General features: G+C 42.4%; 1 protein-coding gene across 1 annotated transcript in view; it reads left to right on the top strand.

The window, feature by feature from the left end:
* ptprga (protein tyrosine phosphatase receptor type Ga) overlaps positions 1 to 18,083 on the top strand; it is a 277,028-nt gene that overhangs the window by 172,794 nt on the left and 86,151 nt on the right. Inside the window, exons 3-4 of the mRNA XM_024427029.2 lie at positions 2,344 to 2,526; positions 13,928 to 14,076. Coding sequence (XP_024282797.1) covers positions 2,344 to 2,526; positions 13,928 to 14,076 — 332 coding nt within the window. The remainder of the gene's footprint in view (positions 1 to 2,343; positions 2,527 to 13,927; positions 14,077 to 18,083) is intronic.

The raw sequence follows: 18,083 nt of genomic DNA, 5'->3' as shown, positions 1-18,083 counted from the left end.
ATGATTCTTATTGTCAAATACAATCTCTTTTGGGCTTAGTTGTGGTCATTTTGCAATGTAAATGTTCCGGCCCCCGACCATCCACTCTGACAAAAAATCAGCCCACGGCTAAATCTAGTTGCCTACCACTGCTGTAGAGAGAGGACAGGAGGACATACTGCAGGGGAAAGTCAATAGTACTCAAGGTTAGGACACAATGAAGCATATTTATTGGAGATAAGAATATGATATGACTGTACTGTATGCCCGTTTTAAATCAAATGCTACTTACAGTGTGTTGTGCAGTTGTACTCATTGTTTAAGGTTAAACGATTGATTTCTAAGTTCCTTGTATAATAAATTAAACGAGACATCCCATGCAATCTGAGTTTGTGTTTAGAGATAGGAACAGAGAGAGATGTTGTTTCTCATTGTGATGACGCTGATATTTTGCTCATGCTTCCAATTATTATGTACACTAATATTATGTAGTTGCTAACAACTAAAGTTGTTCTGAATTTAAAATCAATGAAGTTGAATGTTTATGGGTATGGGCCAGGATGCTGTTGTATACACTGAATCAGTTGAATGATATTGTACAGTATATTGATATGTTGTTGGGATATGTATGCCTTTGTTGAAATGTGTTTTTATAGTGTGTTATCCACAACCAAATTAATTCCCCTTCACTGGATACTAAAGAATCACTTGATTTCACTTGGCTGGCCTGGTGTTTTATGGTTGGATGGCTATGGAAAACTTACTGTGACCCCACACTGAGGAGACCATGCCTGCTATGGGTAGAGGCGAGGGACTATCTATATTATCCATCCTCCACTGTTTTCATGGCATTGACCCTGTCCTCTCCCTCTTTCCCTCCCTCACCTTCTGTCCTTCTCTCTGTTTGTTTTATCTGAGGGCGGTGGCAGCAGAATTATGACATCCGGCCTGCTCCTTTCCCTCTCTTGACTCTGTTCTATATGGAGGTGTCTGGTCTCGCCTTGGGACTTGCCACTCAGCTAAGAGTTTGGGGTTTCATCTCGGAGCACAGTGCCTTCACCTCTCCATTTGTTAGGAGGTGTAGCTTTGTTTACTTTATGATAACTACCACAGGCACACGTTTGAGTGTGTCAAGAACTGCAACGCTGCTGGCTTTTCACGCTCAACAGTTTCCCCTGTGTGTCAAGAAGGGTCCACCACCCAAAGGACATCCAGCCAAATTGATTGTGGGAAGCATTGGAGTCAACATGGGCCAGCATCCCCGTGGAACGCTTTCGACACCTTGTAGTCCATGCCACGATGAATTGAGGTTGTTCTGAGGGCAAATAGGGGGGTGAGGGTGGGGGGTGCAACTCGGCCTGGCTCGCAGTTGGCGTTCCAATTCATCCCAAAGGTGTTCGTTGGGTTTGAGGTTAGGGCTCTGTACAGGCCAGTCAAGTTCTTCCACACTGATCTCGACAAACCATTTCATTACGGACCTCGCTTTGTGCACGGGGGCATTGTCATGCTGAAACAGGAGAGGGTCTTCCCCAAACTGTTACCACAAAGTTGGAAGCACAGAATTGTCTAGAACGTCATTGTATGCTGTAGCGTTAAGATTTCCCTTCACCGGACCTAAGGGGCCTAGCCCAATCCATGAAAACAATCCCAGACCATTATTCCTCTTCCACCAAATTTTACAGTTGGCACTATGCAATGGGGCAGGTAGTGTTCTCCTGGCATCCACCAAACCCAGATTCATCCTTCGGACTACCAGATGGTGAAGCGTGATTCATCACTGCAAGGAACGCGTTTCCACTGCTCCAGAGTCCAATGCCAGTGAGCTTTACACCACTCCAGCCGACCATTGTCATTGCTCATGGTGATCTTAGGCTTGTGTATGGAAAACCATTTCATGAACAGTTCTTGTGCTGACATTTCTTCCAGAGTCAGTTTAGAACTCGGTAGTGCGTTGCAACCGAGGAGAGATGATTTTTACGTGCTGCGCACTTGAGCACTCGGCAGTCCTGTTCTGTGAGCATGTGTGGCCTACCACTTTGTGGCTGAGCAATTGTTGCACCTAGATGTTTCCACTTCACAATAACAGTACTTACAGTTGACCGGGGCAGCTGTAGCAGGGCAGAAATTTGACAAACTGACTTGTTGGAAAGGCATCCTATGACAGTGCCTCGTTTAAAGTCACTGAGCTCTTCAGTAAGGCCATTCTACTGCCAATGTTTGTCTATTGAGATTGCATGGCTGTGTGCTCGATTTTATACACCTGTCAGCAACTGGTGTTGCTGAAATCCACTCATTTGAAGGGGTGTCCACATACTTTTGTATATATAGTATATATATTGTTTTTGTTTCTTTCTTCTGGTCTAGGTACGTACGGGCCAGAGGAGGGCTGGTCATCAGCCTACCCAGAATGCAGAGAGAGGAACCAGTCACCAATCAACATCGTAGACCAGGACACAAAGGTGTCCATGGAGTATCAGGAGCTCACTCTGGATGGATTTGAGACAGAGTCCTCCAACAAGACCTCAATGAAGAACACTGGTAAAACAGGTGAGATTCACCGTATCCCTGTCTGTTTACCCCCACCCTCCTTTCATTATGTATATATACAGGTAACTGCCAAAGAGTATTCAATTGGGTTGAGATAAAGTGTTCAATTGGGTTGAGATCTGGTGACTGAGACACTGAGACACACACAAACAAAGACACACACACAAACACTTTAAACCCCATATTCTCCTTTTAGACCACTGTTTCAAAGTCACTGAGATCTCTTCTTCTAGCCATGGTAGCCCCAAGAAATGGGCAACTGGGAATTTATATACAAGACCCTAAGCATGATGGGATGTTAACTGCATGAACCACACCTGTGTGGAAGCACCTGCTTTTAATATACTTTGTATCCCTAATTTACTCAACAGTTTATTTATTTTGGCAGTTACCTGTATGTACAGTCTGAACATAGTATGACCAACCTATTCCTAGCATAACATTAGAGTACATTAAAGGAGCATTATGTAGAAGTTTTGTTCCATTATAATGTCATAAACTGCCTATAATATACCTGCCGTCATAGTGGAATTATATTACATTTTTTGGGCCCTTACAAAATTGCATTAAGATTTTCAGTTTTCCGATTAGTTAACAAAAGTTGGTATGGCTCTTGTTTTCGAATTGGAGGGTTTGTACCATCTCTCTGATTATCGTCACTCGGAGGCGTGGTCCTCCTCTTCCGAGCACAATCAACAATGGCAGATGTCTTAGGCAAGCATCCAGCCCCACCGGTTGCGGATACAGGTGCCCAAAAAAATTGTTTAGCCAAGCGACTAAATGATATGGCTCGGGGGGAAAACCAGAGTACATATAGGTAACAATTTGATTTGCTGGAGAGAAGTTATGGCTGAAGTCTGATGCAGAGATGGCCTGTTTTCTGCTTGGCAGGTAACGTATACTCACCCCATTCCGTACAAATGTGCGCAACCGCAACATTCAAACGAGGCTACAAAGAAAACTAATGGGACAGAAGCGACTGTGTTGACTTCAAAATCTGGGGTGTGAACTAGGTTTCTATTCAAGCGTTGATCGACATGGTAATGGCTCTATAGTATTGGAGAACAGTTGAAAAAAAACTGACCCTCCGTTACATCTTGACGTGTCATGCCGTAACGTACAGCACGCATAAAGCAACTATTTCTGTCTTGCAATCTCTCTCCACCAGGTGTGGCACTTCTCTCATCGTTTAAAACCGGGGTATGAGGTATGAAATGACACATTATATAAACTCTTTATAGTGTTTTATTTTTAAATTTTAGAGGCGATAAGCTGATAAGTTGGACAGATCGAGTGAAAAAAAGCCATTTTCCCACACAACATCTCTCCTTCTCACTATCACGCATTAGTTTCGCTTCCCCACCCGCCATTTTTAAAAAGACCCGACGGGGCTCATTGTCTTGTTGAATTAAACAGAAACGGGCAGCGTCGGGTCATGTAATTGATTCTGTTGGAAAGGGGAGAAATTGTGCTTTACAATGGTATTGACATTACAGTTGATCTGGAAGTATTGTGTTTTGGGGCGCTAAAATAAGGTCAAGTGTACGGACCAAGGCGATGTACAAAAGTGAGTGAGCTTACGTTAACAAGATGTGGCACCAGCTAGCTAGCTGTGATGTTTGTGAATGGAAAAATCTGGGTTAGCTTTATGCTGTCTAAATTATCTGGCTGTCTTGATAAATAACTCAGGTGTACATGGTATTTGCGATCTAAAACCAGTCAAGATATTGACATAAGCATGTGTGTTTTTGAGAGTCATGGTCATTTTGAACCTACTTACATTTCGCATTGGCGGCTAGCTAATGTTTCATGTACATTTCTCTGTTTGAGAGTGATAGAACTGTCATGGCACTCGGCTGTAACACTATCAGCTGTAATGGTACTTGGCAGTATAGTTGCCTCGCCTTTTTGAGACTTCCAAGTTATTATTACTGAAACAATGTTAGCTAGCTAGCTAACATTATATAGCTTGGTAGAGACATGACAAGCATGTGCACTAGCTAGGTTTTGTGACATACACTAGCAATCTAGCTAGCTAGATATAATGTGACATGTGTGATATAATAATGGCTCCACCACAATCCACTTCAAGGAAAGTGTTACCGCTGCCTGCTTTATCAAGCATTGGAATGGCATCCAGCACCACACTGTCAGATAGGTGACAACACATGCTTCATTTCAACATGAGAATAGCTAAATATCTTTTTCCTCTTCCATTCAATGATGGCTATTGGTTAGCCTGAACTTTCTTGAGTGTGCATCATTTACAGTTGGTTTCTGTGTTTTTGTGTCCCTCTCTTTGTGCCTGCCTTCTTTGAGTAGCCTATGTGGCGGTGTATATATGGTACTGTCATGTCTCTCGCTCTAGTATTCAGCACTTGGAGTATAACTGACTGTCTTTCTCTAAAGGAGGGATGAGTTTCTGGAGGAGCCTGTAGTGGTTGAGCTAGATAGGAGCACCATTGAGGTAACAGAAGGCGAAAACAGGCGACACAGACATTTTTGGAGACATTATCACCCTATATGTGTATTGCCAGTATTGTACAGATCTTATTCAGTAAATTTACTTTTTTTGTTATGTTTTATCACTTCTATTTAGCCTGATGAATATGAGCATCTCTAAAGATCCCTGCTGCTAGACCTCTCTTATTAAGACACCTCTGAAGCCTCCACTTTCAAACAACTAGAAGATCTCCCTGCCTGCCTCCCAGTCCCAAACCCAAAACTGATGCAGCATTTTCTCCATGTACTGTACCAGGCTACACACAGAGACTGATCACAGGAATCAATCAATCAATCAAATGTATTTATGAAGCCCTTTTTATATCAGCAGATGTCACAAAGTTCTATACAGAAACCCAGCCTAAAACCCCAAAGAGCAAGCATTGCTAATGTAGAAGCACAGAACATACACATGGACAGCTTAAGCTCCATGGCTGGCTGGCATACATGTAGTGAAGGAATGGGATGAAATGTCCATTGATCTAAATATCCTTATGCTGTGCAGAGGACCTACAGTGCCAGACCACTTTCTTAGGTTTACTTTTCTCTATAAACATGGACTTACTTTGGAGACTACATTACTTTATTAAAGGCCCACCGTCATCACATGATCACCCCATTCAATTTGCCAAGCAGCTCCTCCTAAATGGCTCTTCACAAAAAGTGACCGCACGTCCCAACTTGCAAACTATTCATTGGTTTGGAAGACAAAATAAGAGTGACAATGTGATTCTAGCCTATTGAAACACACAGAGCAGACCATCCCCCTCCCCAAACCCCCTTGCTGCACACCTAAACCCTATTTTTATTTACATGGTGAGGTCATTTGAATGGGATGACGATGTGACAACAGTGGGCCTTTAAACAGTTAGTTCAGATGAACTCTATAGAGGTCTTTACACAGCTAGATCCATTGATACACCTATGCTGCTTTGTCTTACCCAAACCACCTGTGAGCCATAGCTCTATTAAAATATATTGTTGGCCTCTTTACCCTCCTCTAATCCTCCCATCCCTGTGTTCTTGGGGCTCTACCTGCCTCTAGGGGTGTGTATTATTGTAACGCTTGTCGTCTGGGGAAGGAGAGGAGGGCCAAAGCGCAGCGTGGTAAGTGTTCATCTTATTTAATGAAAATTGAACACTGAATAACAAACAACAAAGAAACAACCAAAACAGTTCTGTCTGGTGCAGACACACAAAGACTGAAAACAACCACCCACAAAACACAATTGAAAACAGGCTACCTAAATATGGTTCCCAATCACAGAAATAGAAAATCATAGACAAACTAACATAGAGAACCTACCCAACTCACGCCCTGACCATACTAAAACAAAAACAAAGGAACTAAGGTCAGAATGTAACAATTATGTCTGGGCTGGCACACATATTTTATTTCTCATTAGGTGACAAGTGACACAAGGTTCTGGATCATAGGTGTTTTAGATCTTGTTAAATTCCGAGTTTCTGTTTTAGTCTATGTAAACAAATCAACACGTTTTAGAACAAAGGGGAGAGACCGTGCAAAGGGGGAGTGACTCTAGGCTTGTTGAGAAAGGGGTCGGGGGAGGGAAGGGGGAGAATTGTTTTAAAATAGCCTGTTGTAATTCGCCACGCTTCCACAACGTGGGAGAAAAATAAGGATATCTGCTTTAAATTCACACTTTATATATACATTCTGGTAGTTTAAAAACATGTAGAGCAGTCCAATACAATATTTGTGGTAGGAGTGGATTTGCACATTTAGTTGATGTCTCAATCTATCATTGGTACAGATGACAACCTGAAAAAGCTGTTTTTGGACATCTGCATTCAGCTCTTATAGCATCTCATGGATGTTCCCTGTCTAAGACAGGTATTTTTCACAATTTCTATCTGTCACAAAGATGGATCGTCCTCTCTTTCTGCCTACAAATTTAGTAGAAATGCTTGTGGGAGCGAGGGCCACAGGTGGCTGGCGTCAGTATTGACAGCAGTCACAACAAGGCCAGATGTCCTATTACAGGGTCTCTCTGCAGACCTGGGGAAACAAATGTCCCAGTGTGATTTCTGTATTGCCAGATATTTGATTTTATGAATCTCTCTGGACACGATGTGTCATGTATGAACTGGTGTTGTCCCTGGTCCATCTGTCCCAAATGGTGAACCATAATGGACCCCTGTATCTGCTTTAAAATGGTGGCAGTGACTGAGTGAATGGCCCATACACATTCCTCAATGTAGTGTAGTTGGGGGGGTGAGTGAAAGGCTTGTTGTTTAGATGAAAGAGAGTCAGGTTCATCTGATGGGGTACTGTACGTCTTCTCAGCAGTTTAATAGCATCCCTGTCATCACTCAGTGTTAGAGAGAAGACTCGGAGAAAGAGAGAGCGAGAGACTCCTCAACTCATTCAGCATGTGAAATGTCTGTCCCTGATTGCGTGGTGTTTTTCCGAGACTCTGATGGCCACAGCCGTCTCTTCCCAAGGCCAAGGTGTGTTAAAGGATGAGGGCCACCCCTGAGCTGTCTGCTCTGCAGGCATGGTGGGGGAGCACCAGTGTAGTACAGGTTAGTACAGCACGTTAGCGTAGCAGTGGCGCAACCCACCGAGTCAAATAAAGTGCTAACACAAACAACAGCTGCGGAACGAAATAGCGCACAGCTTCTTATCTCTGCTTACTCCATAATGCATGCCTAACAAGACAAATGTCCTCTTGTTGTGCCATGCATTATTTATACAGTACATTCTCCACTATTTATAAATGACAGCTGAGCATCTGTGAAGTAATCACCTGAAGGGGGTGGCTGATGAACAGTGTAGTAAACCAGGAAGGAAGGGGTAAGCATCTCTGAATAATGGATGCTTCAATCAGCTTCTTCTCAAAGTCCTCATGATTCTGTGAAAACTGTAGCCTCGGCTGAACTCTAATCCTTTCACCTTGAAGCAGGAAGTCATTATATGTCTCACGGCCAGAAGAATAGTATCAGGGTTTTTGAGAGGGAGAGGAGGGCGTCTGGAAGGATGAAGGGAGAATACTTTCCCAGAATCGTATCAAATAAACCTTTTAAGAAATTCATGAGGACTTGGAGTCTTCAAGTCTTGAAGAAATATTTGCATTGATCAAGGCTTTATATCCATATCAGCCCCCTGTTTTCACACACTGCGGTCCAAGGTCTCGCTGGCTTAGCGTCTAATTCCTGCTCGCCTGTTAGCGTTCCCAAACACTGGCTCCCATCGCTAATGAAACTCCCAAGACCTGCCTTCCGCTCGCATGCTGGATTAGGACGCTGAATCAACAAAAGGCAAAAACAAATGATGAAAATAGAGAGCAAGAAATGTGTTTTTTATCCCTGCCTTGCTCTGAGCGCTAATGTAAACTGCCATGCCATCCCTTCCGCTAGCCTGTTAGCATAAACCGTAACCATAAAATGAGACTAAACGTAGCAGCAATACAGTGGAGTGTATTTAGCTTAGCCACAGTGGTAGTCTCCCTCCACATCACCTTTCTCTGCTTTGAGTCCCATGCAATAGATGCTAAGCAACATCTTAAGCACACTATGCATTGTTAATCCCTCAGCTTTGATTTGGCTGCCATCTGTAGTCTCAGTGGTATTATGAGGTATGCCAAGAAGGCCAGGCTCCCACAGGAGGCCTTACTACTTAGTGTAACCTTAGCATCCTGGATGCAGACTGGTAGAATTTCAGCGGGAGTGCCAACAACCCTGTAAAAGCACCAGGCAACACATCTCTTAAAATCTCCAATATCTCCCAGAGGAAACAAACTACACAAGGAGGGGAAATAAACTGTGATAGACCAGCCAATTGTTCAAGGGTCAAAGACTTTGGCAGAGTATCCGACCTGAGAAATGTCAAACTAAGTCAATGTATTTAAAAGGCCTAGTGTATTTAGTTTGACATGTCTCAAGTTTCAGACTTTGCTGAAGATGTTAAGATGACAAACAGGCCACTTGAGTGCTTCTTCGAAATGGGACAAAACTCTCCTGTGAAAGGAGGAGTAAAAACGATTCTGAAATTCAATTACAGCAAGACATCGGTTTGACAATGGGAGCATTTATTTAAGGTCATATTGGTTAATTAAATGTGGGTCTATTCAGACAAATTTGTTAACCCCAAAAATGTACCCCTCTGCCAATTCCAACTTTATTTCAACAAGAGGATGATGAAATAACAATGGACTTGCAGAGACAATTAGAAGTGGCTGAGAAGATACAGTGCCTTCAGAAAGTATTCATACCTTTGACGTATTTCACATTTTGAATTCAAAATGGCTGAAATCCATTTTTTCTCACCCATCTACATACAATACCCCATAATGACAATGTGAAAACATGTTTTTAGAAATGTTTAGAAATGTATTGAAAATTCAATATATACATTTCTAATTTACATAACTGTTCACACCCCTGAGTCAATACTTTATGGACGCATTGGCAGCGATTACAGCTGTGTCTTTTGGGGTAAGTCTCTAAGAACGTTGCACACATGGATTGCACAATATTTGCACAATTCTTCAAGAACCGTCAAGTTTATTGTTGGTCATTGCTAGACAGCCATTTTCAAGTCTTGATTGTGGCGGTCAGGTCATCTGATGTAGCATTACATCACGTTCCTTCCTGGTCAAATAGCCCGTACATGGCGTGGAGGTGTGTTGAGTCATTGTCCTGTTGAAAAACAAATGATAGTCCCACTAAGCGCAAACAAGATGGGATGGCGTATCGCTGCAGAATGCTGTGGTAGCCATGCTGGTTAAGTGTGCCTCTAAATCACCAGCAATGCACCCGCACACCATCACACCTCCTCATCCATGCTTCACGGTGGGAACTACACATGCGGAGATCATCTGTTCACCTACTCTGCATCTCACAAAGAGACTCATCAGACCAAAGGACAGATTTCCACCAGTCTAATGTCCATTGCTTGTGTTTCTTGGCCCAAGCAAGTCTCTTCTTTGCAGCAATTTGACCAAGAAGGCCTGATTCACACAGTCTCTGAACAGTTGATGTTGAGATGTGTCATGAACTTATCCTCTGTAGCAGAGGTAACTCCGGCTCTTCTTTTCCTGTGGTGGTCCTAATGAGAGCCAGTTTCATTATAGCTCTTGGTGTTTTTTGCGACTGCACTTGAAGAAATTTGAAGAAACTTTCAAAGTTCTTGACATTTTTTAGGATTGACTGACCTTCATGTCTTAAAGTAATGTAATTTTTCTTTACTTAATTTAGATATTTTTGCGATAATAGGAACTTGGTATTTTACCAAATAGTGCTATCTTCTGTATACCACCCCTACCTTTACACAACACAACTGATTGTCTAAAACGCATAGAGAAGGAAAGAAATTCCACAAATTAACTTTTAACAAAGCACACTTTTTAATTGAAATGCATTCCAGGTGACTTTCTCATGAAGCTGGTTGAGAGAATGCCAAGAGTGTGCAAAGCTGTCATCAAGGCAAAGGGTGGCTACGTTGAAGAATCTCAAATGTAAATGATATTTTAATTTGTTTTACACTTTTTTGGTTATTGCATGATTCCATATGTGTTATTTCATAGTTTTGATGACTTCACTATTATTCTACAATGTAGAAAATAGTTTTTTTTTAAAGAAAAAACCTTGAATGAGTAGGTGTGTCCAAAACTTTGACTGATACTGTAAGTATGTAACTTGGACCTTCAGGAACATTCAATGTCATCTTGGTAAGCAACTCTAGTGTACATTTGACCTTATGTTTTTGGTTATTGTCCTGCTGAAAGCTGAATTTGTCTCCCAGTGTATGTTGGAAAGCAGACTGAACCAAATTTGTGATACTTTACCGCCTTATTCTAAAATGGATAAAAAAATTGATAGAGTTTATTTAATCTTCCTTCGTTAGATTCTAGCTCATCTTGCTTTGGCTAGCATTAGTTGTTGATCTTGTTGTTGTTGATGTGCTTAACTGAGGGAGAGAGAGAGCATACCTTTTCATCATTGTTTGATTAATAGCACTGCAAAGTTCCAAAATGCAAGAGGACTCAAATGAACTCAAATTGTATTTGTCACATTTTTCGAATACAACAACCATGAAATGCTCCTTAAACCAACAATGCAGTTCAAGAAATAGAGTTAAGAAAATATTTGGTAAATAAACTCAGGTACAATTTTTTTTTTTTAAAGAACACAATAAAATAACAATAACGAGGCTATATACAGGGGGTACCTGTACCGAGTCAATGTGCGGGGGTACAGGTTAGTCGAGGTAATTTGTACATAAAGTGACTACAGTATGCATAGATAATAAACAGTAAGTAGCAGCAGTGTAAAACAAAGCAGGGGTTAATTTATTAATTATTCAGCTGTCTTATGGCTTGGGTGTAGAAGCTGTTAAGGAGTGTTTTGGAACCTAGACTTGGCACTCCGGTACCGCTTGCCGTGCGGTACTAGAGAAAACAGTCTATGACTTGGGTAACTGGATTCTTTGCCAATTTTTTGGGCCTTCCTCTGACACCGCCTATTATAGAGGTTCTGGATGGCAGGAAGTTTGGCCCCAGTGATGTACTGGGCCGTACGCACTACCCTCTGTATCGTCTCACGGTCAGATGCCGAGCAGTTGCCATACCAGGCAGTTATGCAACCGGTCAGGATGCTCTCGATGGTGCAGCTGTATAACTTTTTGAGGATCTGGGGACCCATGCCAAATCTTTTCAGTCCCTGAGTGGGAAATGGTGTTGTTGTGTCCTCTTCATGACTGACTTGATGTGTTTGGACCATGATAGTTTGTTGGTGATGTGAACACAAAATAACTTAAAACTCTCGACCCACTCCACTATCGCCCCGTCGACGTTAATGGAGGACTGTTCAGCCCTCCTATTCCTGTAGTCCACGATCAGCTCCTTTATCTTGCTCACATTGAGAGAGAGGTTTTTGTTCTGGCACCACACTGCCAGGTTTCTGACCTCCTCCCTATAAGCTGTTTCATTGTTGTTGGTGATCAGGCCTAACACTGTTGTGTCATCAGCAAACTTAATGACAGTGTTGGAGTCGTGTTTGGCCATGCATTTGTGGGTGAACAGGGAGTACAGGAGGGGACTAAGCAAGCACCCCTGAGGATCAGCGTGGCAGATGTGTTGTTGCCTACCCTTACCACATGGGTGTGGCCCATCAGGAAGTCCAGGATCCAGTTGCAGAGTGAGGTGTTTAGTCCCAGGGTCCTTAGCTTAGTGATGAGCTTGAAGGGCACTATGGTGTTGAACCCTGAGCTGTAGTCAATGAACAGCATTCTCACATAGGTGTTCCTTTTGTCCAGGTGGGAAAGTGTATTGTGGAGTGCAATTGAGATTGCGTCATCTGTGGATCTGTTGGGGCGGTATGTGAATTGGTGTGGGTCTAGGGTTTCCGGGATGATGGTGTTGATGTGAGCCATGACCTGCCTTTCAAAGCACTTCATGGCTACTGACGTGAGTGCTACGGGTCGGTAGTCATTTAGGCAGGTTAACATCGCTTTCTTGGGCACAGGGACTATGGTGGTCTTCTTGAAACATGTAGGTATTACAGACTTGGTCAGGGAGAGGTTGAAAATGTCAGTGAAGACACTTGCCAGTTGGTCCGCGCATGCTCTGAGAACACGTCCTTGTAATCCATCTGGCCCCGTGTCCTTGTGAATGTTGACCTGTTTAAAGGTCTTGCTCACATTGGCTACGGAGAGCATGATTACACATTCATCTGGAACAGCTGGTGCTCTCCTGCATGTTTCAATATTGCTTGCCTCGAAGCGAGCATAAAAAGCTCATGGCTGGGTTTCCCTTTGTAGTCCGTAATAGTTTGCAAGCTCTCCCGTGGTATTGACATATTTGCAGATATCCATTCAGGTGTATTTTGTGAATTTTGGTGAATGCGTTCTCATAATCTAATGTCGTGCTCGTGCAACTACCTGTAAACACACAGTACAGTTAAAAGTGAATGATGGCAGGCCTGTGTGGCAAATTACTTGTTTGTATAAAGGCCTACTCTAGCTCTGATTGGCTATGGTGCTCCGGTCTGTGTAGACTCTGGTCCTGGATGAGACAGATGTTTTTTCCGATTTTATTTACTGCAGTGTCTATTAAATGTCCAAACGCACAGACGTTATATTGCTATAGAATGCTCACAAATGCCTTGGTATACGTAATTCCCAAACATTCTAAGAATTTATGAAAATCTGAACACCATATCTATGTGCTAGCTTGTCATATTCTTCTTGGGGGTGTATATGAACAGATTTTAATAAGATTTAATGTTGCTAAAATGCTGTCAGTTCTTCTTTAAGGCGAGGCATCACACCTTAATGGGGTCTTTTTTTTCCCCTGATTCATATCACAATGGCCTTTTGAAAATAGACACCAATATAAGGCCTTTTGGATTACAACTTTTCTGAAATATTGTATAAAAATATGCAATGAGGCAATATCTTATTAAATATGTGAATATTTGCATATACTGCAATTCTATTCTTCTGGTCACTGGATGAAGTCAGCCTAAATATTTTGGTTTCATTTTGTTAAGATACTCCAGGACCAGACTTGTATAGAGCAGATTTTTGGATATATATTTTTTATTTTTCTATCTGTAAAATACTGAACTGCATTTTTAGCTCATATTTCCAAAGAAAATGTTGTCTAGAATAAACATTAAAGAACATATCAACAATTCCCTCTATACAGTATCTAAGAATAACCACACAAAATGTGGTGAATGCAAAAGCTCAGATAAGTTTGTTCTGTCTTATTTATACAATTTGCACAATTCATGATAAGTTTAGCTAATTCGTAGGTCATTTTTCATTATGTTCCTTCAGTGTGTGAACATTATGAAGTGTGATAATATGGTGACTCTCTCTCTCTCTCTCTCTCTCTCTCTCTCTCTCTTTCTCTCTCTCTGTCTCTCTCAGTGGCCATCATGCTGAAGGATGACTACTTTGTGCGTGGTGCAGGCCTGCCGGGGCGTTTTAAGGCCGAGAAGGTGGAGTTCCACTGGGGCCAGAGTAATGGATCAGATGGCTCTGAACACAGCATCAACGGCAGGAGGTTCCCAGTGGAGGTGAGAGGGAGGGGTCTGCCCCCACATCTGGGTAGGGGAGGTTGGTTGGGGGGGGAGGGGGGTCTTTGGGGTCGTCTGGGGAGATAGAGGGGATTATACAACGAGGTAAACAAAATGGATAGGAAATATGGGAGGCGAGGATTGTAGAAAACCCCAGTGTATGAATGAGGACCAGTGGGGGTAGGAGACAGCCTCCTGTCAAGATGGGGTAGAGTAGAGGGTGGTCCCGTATTGATCTGACAGGACATAATGTGGAGCAGCTTAGAGACAGCTTTAAGATCCAGTAAAAAATCGCAAGTGATCCCTCAACCCGGCGGCCAAGTGTGTCGTGTCCCTTGGATGGCAAAATGTCACTCTTTCTTCTGTTCGGTTTCATCGGAACCTCAGCAGCCTCTGCTGTCCTTAGCCAACAGATGAATATCATTTGACATTTGGTGGATTTGGCTGGTATTGGCAGTTTGAAATTATTTCAATTTTATGTTGTCATTTTTGGGATGTTTTATTCCTCCAATAAAGTTGATGCACTGTGTAAAAGGCCTAGAAATTCATACAAAGCCTTGGAAATTCATGCTGCATCTTATTGCATTTACATTTTCATGTCCCACGCATTGCAAAACTGATCGATGAAAAGCCAAAGTCCCTCTTCTGTTATACTGATGGGTTCTTGAATGATTCAATATGTATGATTTGCGGTGTAGTCCACTCTGTTGATGTCAGTCCTGATGCAGAATAGAATGTCCTAGTCCAATAGGCGTGTGACTCAGTTCTGTGAGAGTGTTACTGTGGTGAATGCAAATGAGTGCTTCCAACTCTCCCTGCTCATGTCCTTATCTGTAGAGAGAGAGATAGAGAGAGAGAGAGAGAGAGAGAGAGAGAGAGAGAGAGAGAGAGGATACAGAGCTAAGGTTGAGGGGAGTAGAACGTACTGTGGAAAAAGTGCATAATTAACACACGGTTAAGGAGAGCGATTGTGTCTAAGAGGTAATTAAAGATGTCAGTGGCAGGGCAGAGTGTGGGTATGTGCATGCTTTGTCCATCCGTGCATGCCTGTGTGTGTTCCTGTGTGTAATTTTGTGTGCGTGGGCACCCTGTTGCCGTCATGCTTTGCTGTGCTAGTCATTATATGTTTCCAGCTAATGGTACATTACCTTTGTATGTCACAGATGCTGTGCTGACCTGTATTACAGGAGAGTGCTCTGCTTTTCTTTTGGCAGGAAAACAGCAGTGATAATATACACTTTCATGACAGCCAATGTTGGTTTTGTTGAATTGTTTTGAAGGCAGAAGATTAAAAGTGACTGTTTTTTTAGTCACTACAATGGATATTAATTCACAGGTAGACAGTGGCTTGGTAGCCAAATGTGTACTCAACACACCGAGGCACACCGGGTCTCTCGCAATCATATATAGATGTAGCAAAATATTTCTTCATGAATGGAAATTGCCAATGACAAGGTTTAGTCTGGGAAATACCCTACACCCTAGGTGGATTTGCAGAGACATTGCTTTAAAATGTGGGTCTCATTAAATTGGTTAGCGCTAAATCTCTGCTTCTCCCTCTTGAGCTGACCTGAATTCAGTCGCTCTGGTTTTCCCCACTGTGCTTGTACAGCCTGGGATCAAGTATAGCGTTTGATGGACAAAGGCTCAAGCTTTGGTTAAGTTTTTTTAAATGATCATAGTAATGTGCCCTTATATACTTAGCCCATTTTAAATGATCCATTTTGATCCTCATTATGTACAACCCAGTATTTTCTTCAATGTCACTGGCCATTTAGAACATTACTATAATACTAATCCCATTTTCCAATGCCTTGAGAGAGAGAGAGAGAGAGAGAGAGAGAACCCTTAGACAGGGTCCTCAATGGCAAGGGGAAAGACACTCCACCTGCAACAGGGAAAAACAACCCCATTGACATTGACTAATGATAAATAGCAGTACTTGCAGCTGATTATATGCATCTGTGGTCAGCCGCTTTCTTCCACTTCCGCTTCTTATCCCTGCTCTTTTTACCTATGTGAAGCCAACAGCTCTCACATAGCCTCAGTGTGTGTGTGCGTGCGTGCGTGTGTGTGTGTGTGTGTGTGTGTGTGTGTGTGTGTGTGTGTGCGTGCGTGCGTGTGTGTGCGTGCGTGCGTGCGTGTGTGTGTGTGTGGGGTGTGTGTGTGTGCGTGTGTGCGTGTGTGTGTGTGTGTTTGTGTGTGTGTGTGTGTGTGTGCTGTGTGTGTGTGTGTGTGTGCTGGTGTGCGTTTGTGTGTTTGTGTGTGTGTGTGTGTGTGTGTGCTGGTGTGCGTTTGTGTGTGTGTGTGTGCGTGCGTGCGTGCGTGCGTGCGTGCGTGCGTGTGTGTGTGTGTGTGTGTGTGTGTGTGTGTGTGTGTGTTTGGGCACTTTCTAGTCTCGGCTTTTGTTATTGGTCCTTTAAGTAGCACTCTATCCAATGGAATGAGAGATAAGCTTGGGCGTAAAAGGCATGTAAGCTCTGGCCTCTTTTAAGGAAGGTTAATCAAAGACTGGAGAAAAATAGCAAAACAGCATTGTTACATGTTTGTGAGGTCATTGTTGTTATTCCACTCTCAGATAGTAGAATATGTGTCAAGGAGAGAAAGGGCTGTAAAGAATGAAAGTAAAAGAACAAAAGAAAGAAAAGCCCACTAGGTGCCTTTATGAACAGTAGTGCTGGAATGGTTAGTGCTAACAGAAAGACAGACTGCAGCCTGTACTGTAGCTATGGCCTGATGTCCTTGGTGACTGTCACGAGAAGGCCCTGGTCTGAGGCTGAGCCCACTCCTATGAATACTCATGAGGCCACTGCTGTCAACAGCAAAATGCTGCTCTCATTTCGTTAAGTCCTCTTGATAAATAATTTATGATTTACAAGCCTTGCCATTTAGTAATTGTTCTCTAATAAGCTCCTTCAATGGCGTGATTAAGTGGGGGCCTGCTCCCTTCCTACCTGCTGTTTTAACTGTGAAACACTGGTTAACATGCAAAACACAACCAGGCAGGAATGAAGCACAGGTTTCCATCTACCGTACCATTCAAAGGTTTGGACACAACTACTCATTCAAGGGTTTTTCCATTTTTTAAACTATTTTCTACATTGTAGAATAATTGTGAAGACATCAAAACTATGAAATATCACATATGGAATCATGTAGTAACCAAAAAAGTGTTAAACAAATCAATGTATATTTTATATTTGAAATTCTTCAAAGTAGCCACCCTTTGCCTTTATGACAGCTTTGCAAGCTCTTGGTATTCTCTCAACCAGCTTCATGAGGTAGTCACCTGGAATGCATTTCAATTAACAGGTGGGCCTTGTTAAAATATATTTTATGGAATTTATTTCCTTCTTAATGGGTTTGAGCCAATCAGTTGTGTTGTGACAAGGTATTGTATTGTATTGTATTGTATTGTATTTATTATGGATCCCCATTAGCTGCAACTACTCTTCCTGGGGTCTAGCAAAATTAAGGCAGTTTATACAATTTTAAAAACATTACAATTCATTCACAGATTTCACAACACACTGTGTTCCCTCAGACCCCTACTCCACCACTACCACATATATACAGTACAAAATCCTTGTGTGTGTGTGTGTGTGTGTGTGTGTGTGTGTGTGTGTGTGTGTGTGTGTGTGTGTGTGTGTGTGTGTGTGTGTGTGTGTGCGTGCGTGTATGCAAGTGTCTGTGCCTATATTTGTGCTGCTTCATAGACCACTGTTCCATAAGGTGTTTTTTTATCTGTTTTTTAAATCTAATTTTACTGCTTACGTGAGTTACTTGATGTGGAATAGAGTTCCATGTAGTCATGCTCTATGTAGCACTGTGCTTCTTCCATAGTCTGTTAGAGACCTCTTGTGGCATGTCTTGTGGGGTGTGCATGGGTTTCCTAGCTGTGTGCCAGTAGTTCAAACAGACAGCTTGGTGCATTCAACATGTCAATACCTCACACAAATACAAGTAGTGATGAAGTCAATCTCTCTTCCACTTTGAGCCAGAAGAGA

This window comes from Oncorhynchus tshawytscha, linkage group LG07, assembly GCF_018296145.1.
Source record: "Oncorhynchus tshawytscha isolate Ot180627B linkage group LG07, Otsh_v2.0, whole genome shotgun sequence".
In the NCBI taxonomy this organism is placed as follows: Eukaryota; Metazoa; Chordata; class Actinopteri; order Salmoniformes; family Salmonidae; genus Oncorhynchus; species Oncorhynchus tshawytscha.
The sequence above is the reverse complement of the archived record's forward strand: the minus strand, read 5'-3'. Positions and strand labels throughout refer to the sequence as shown.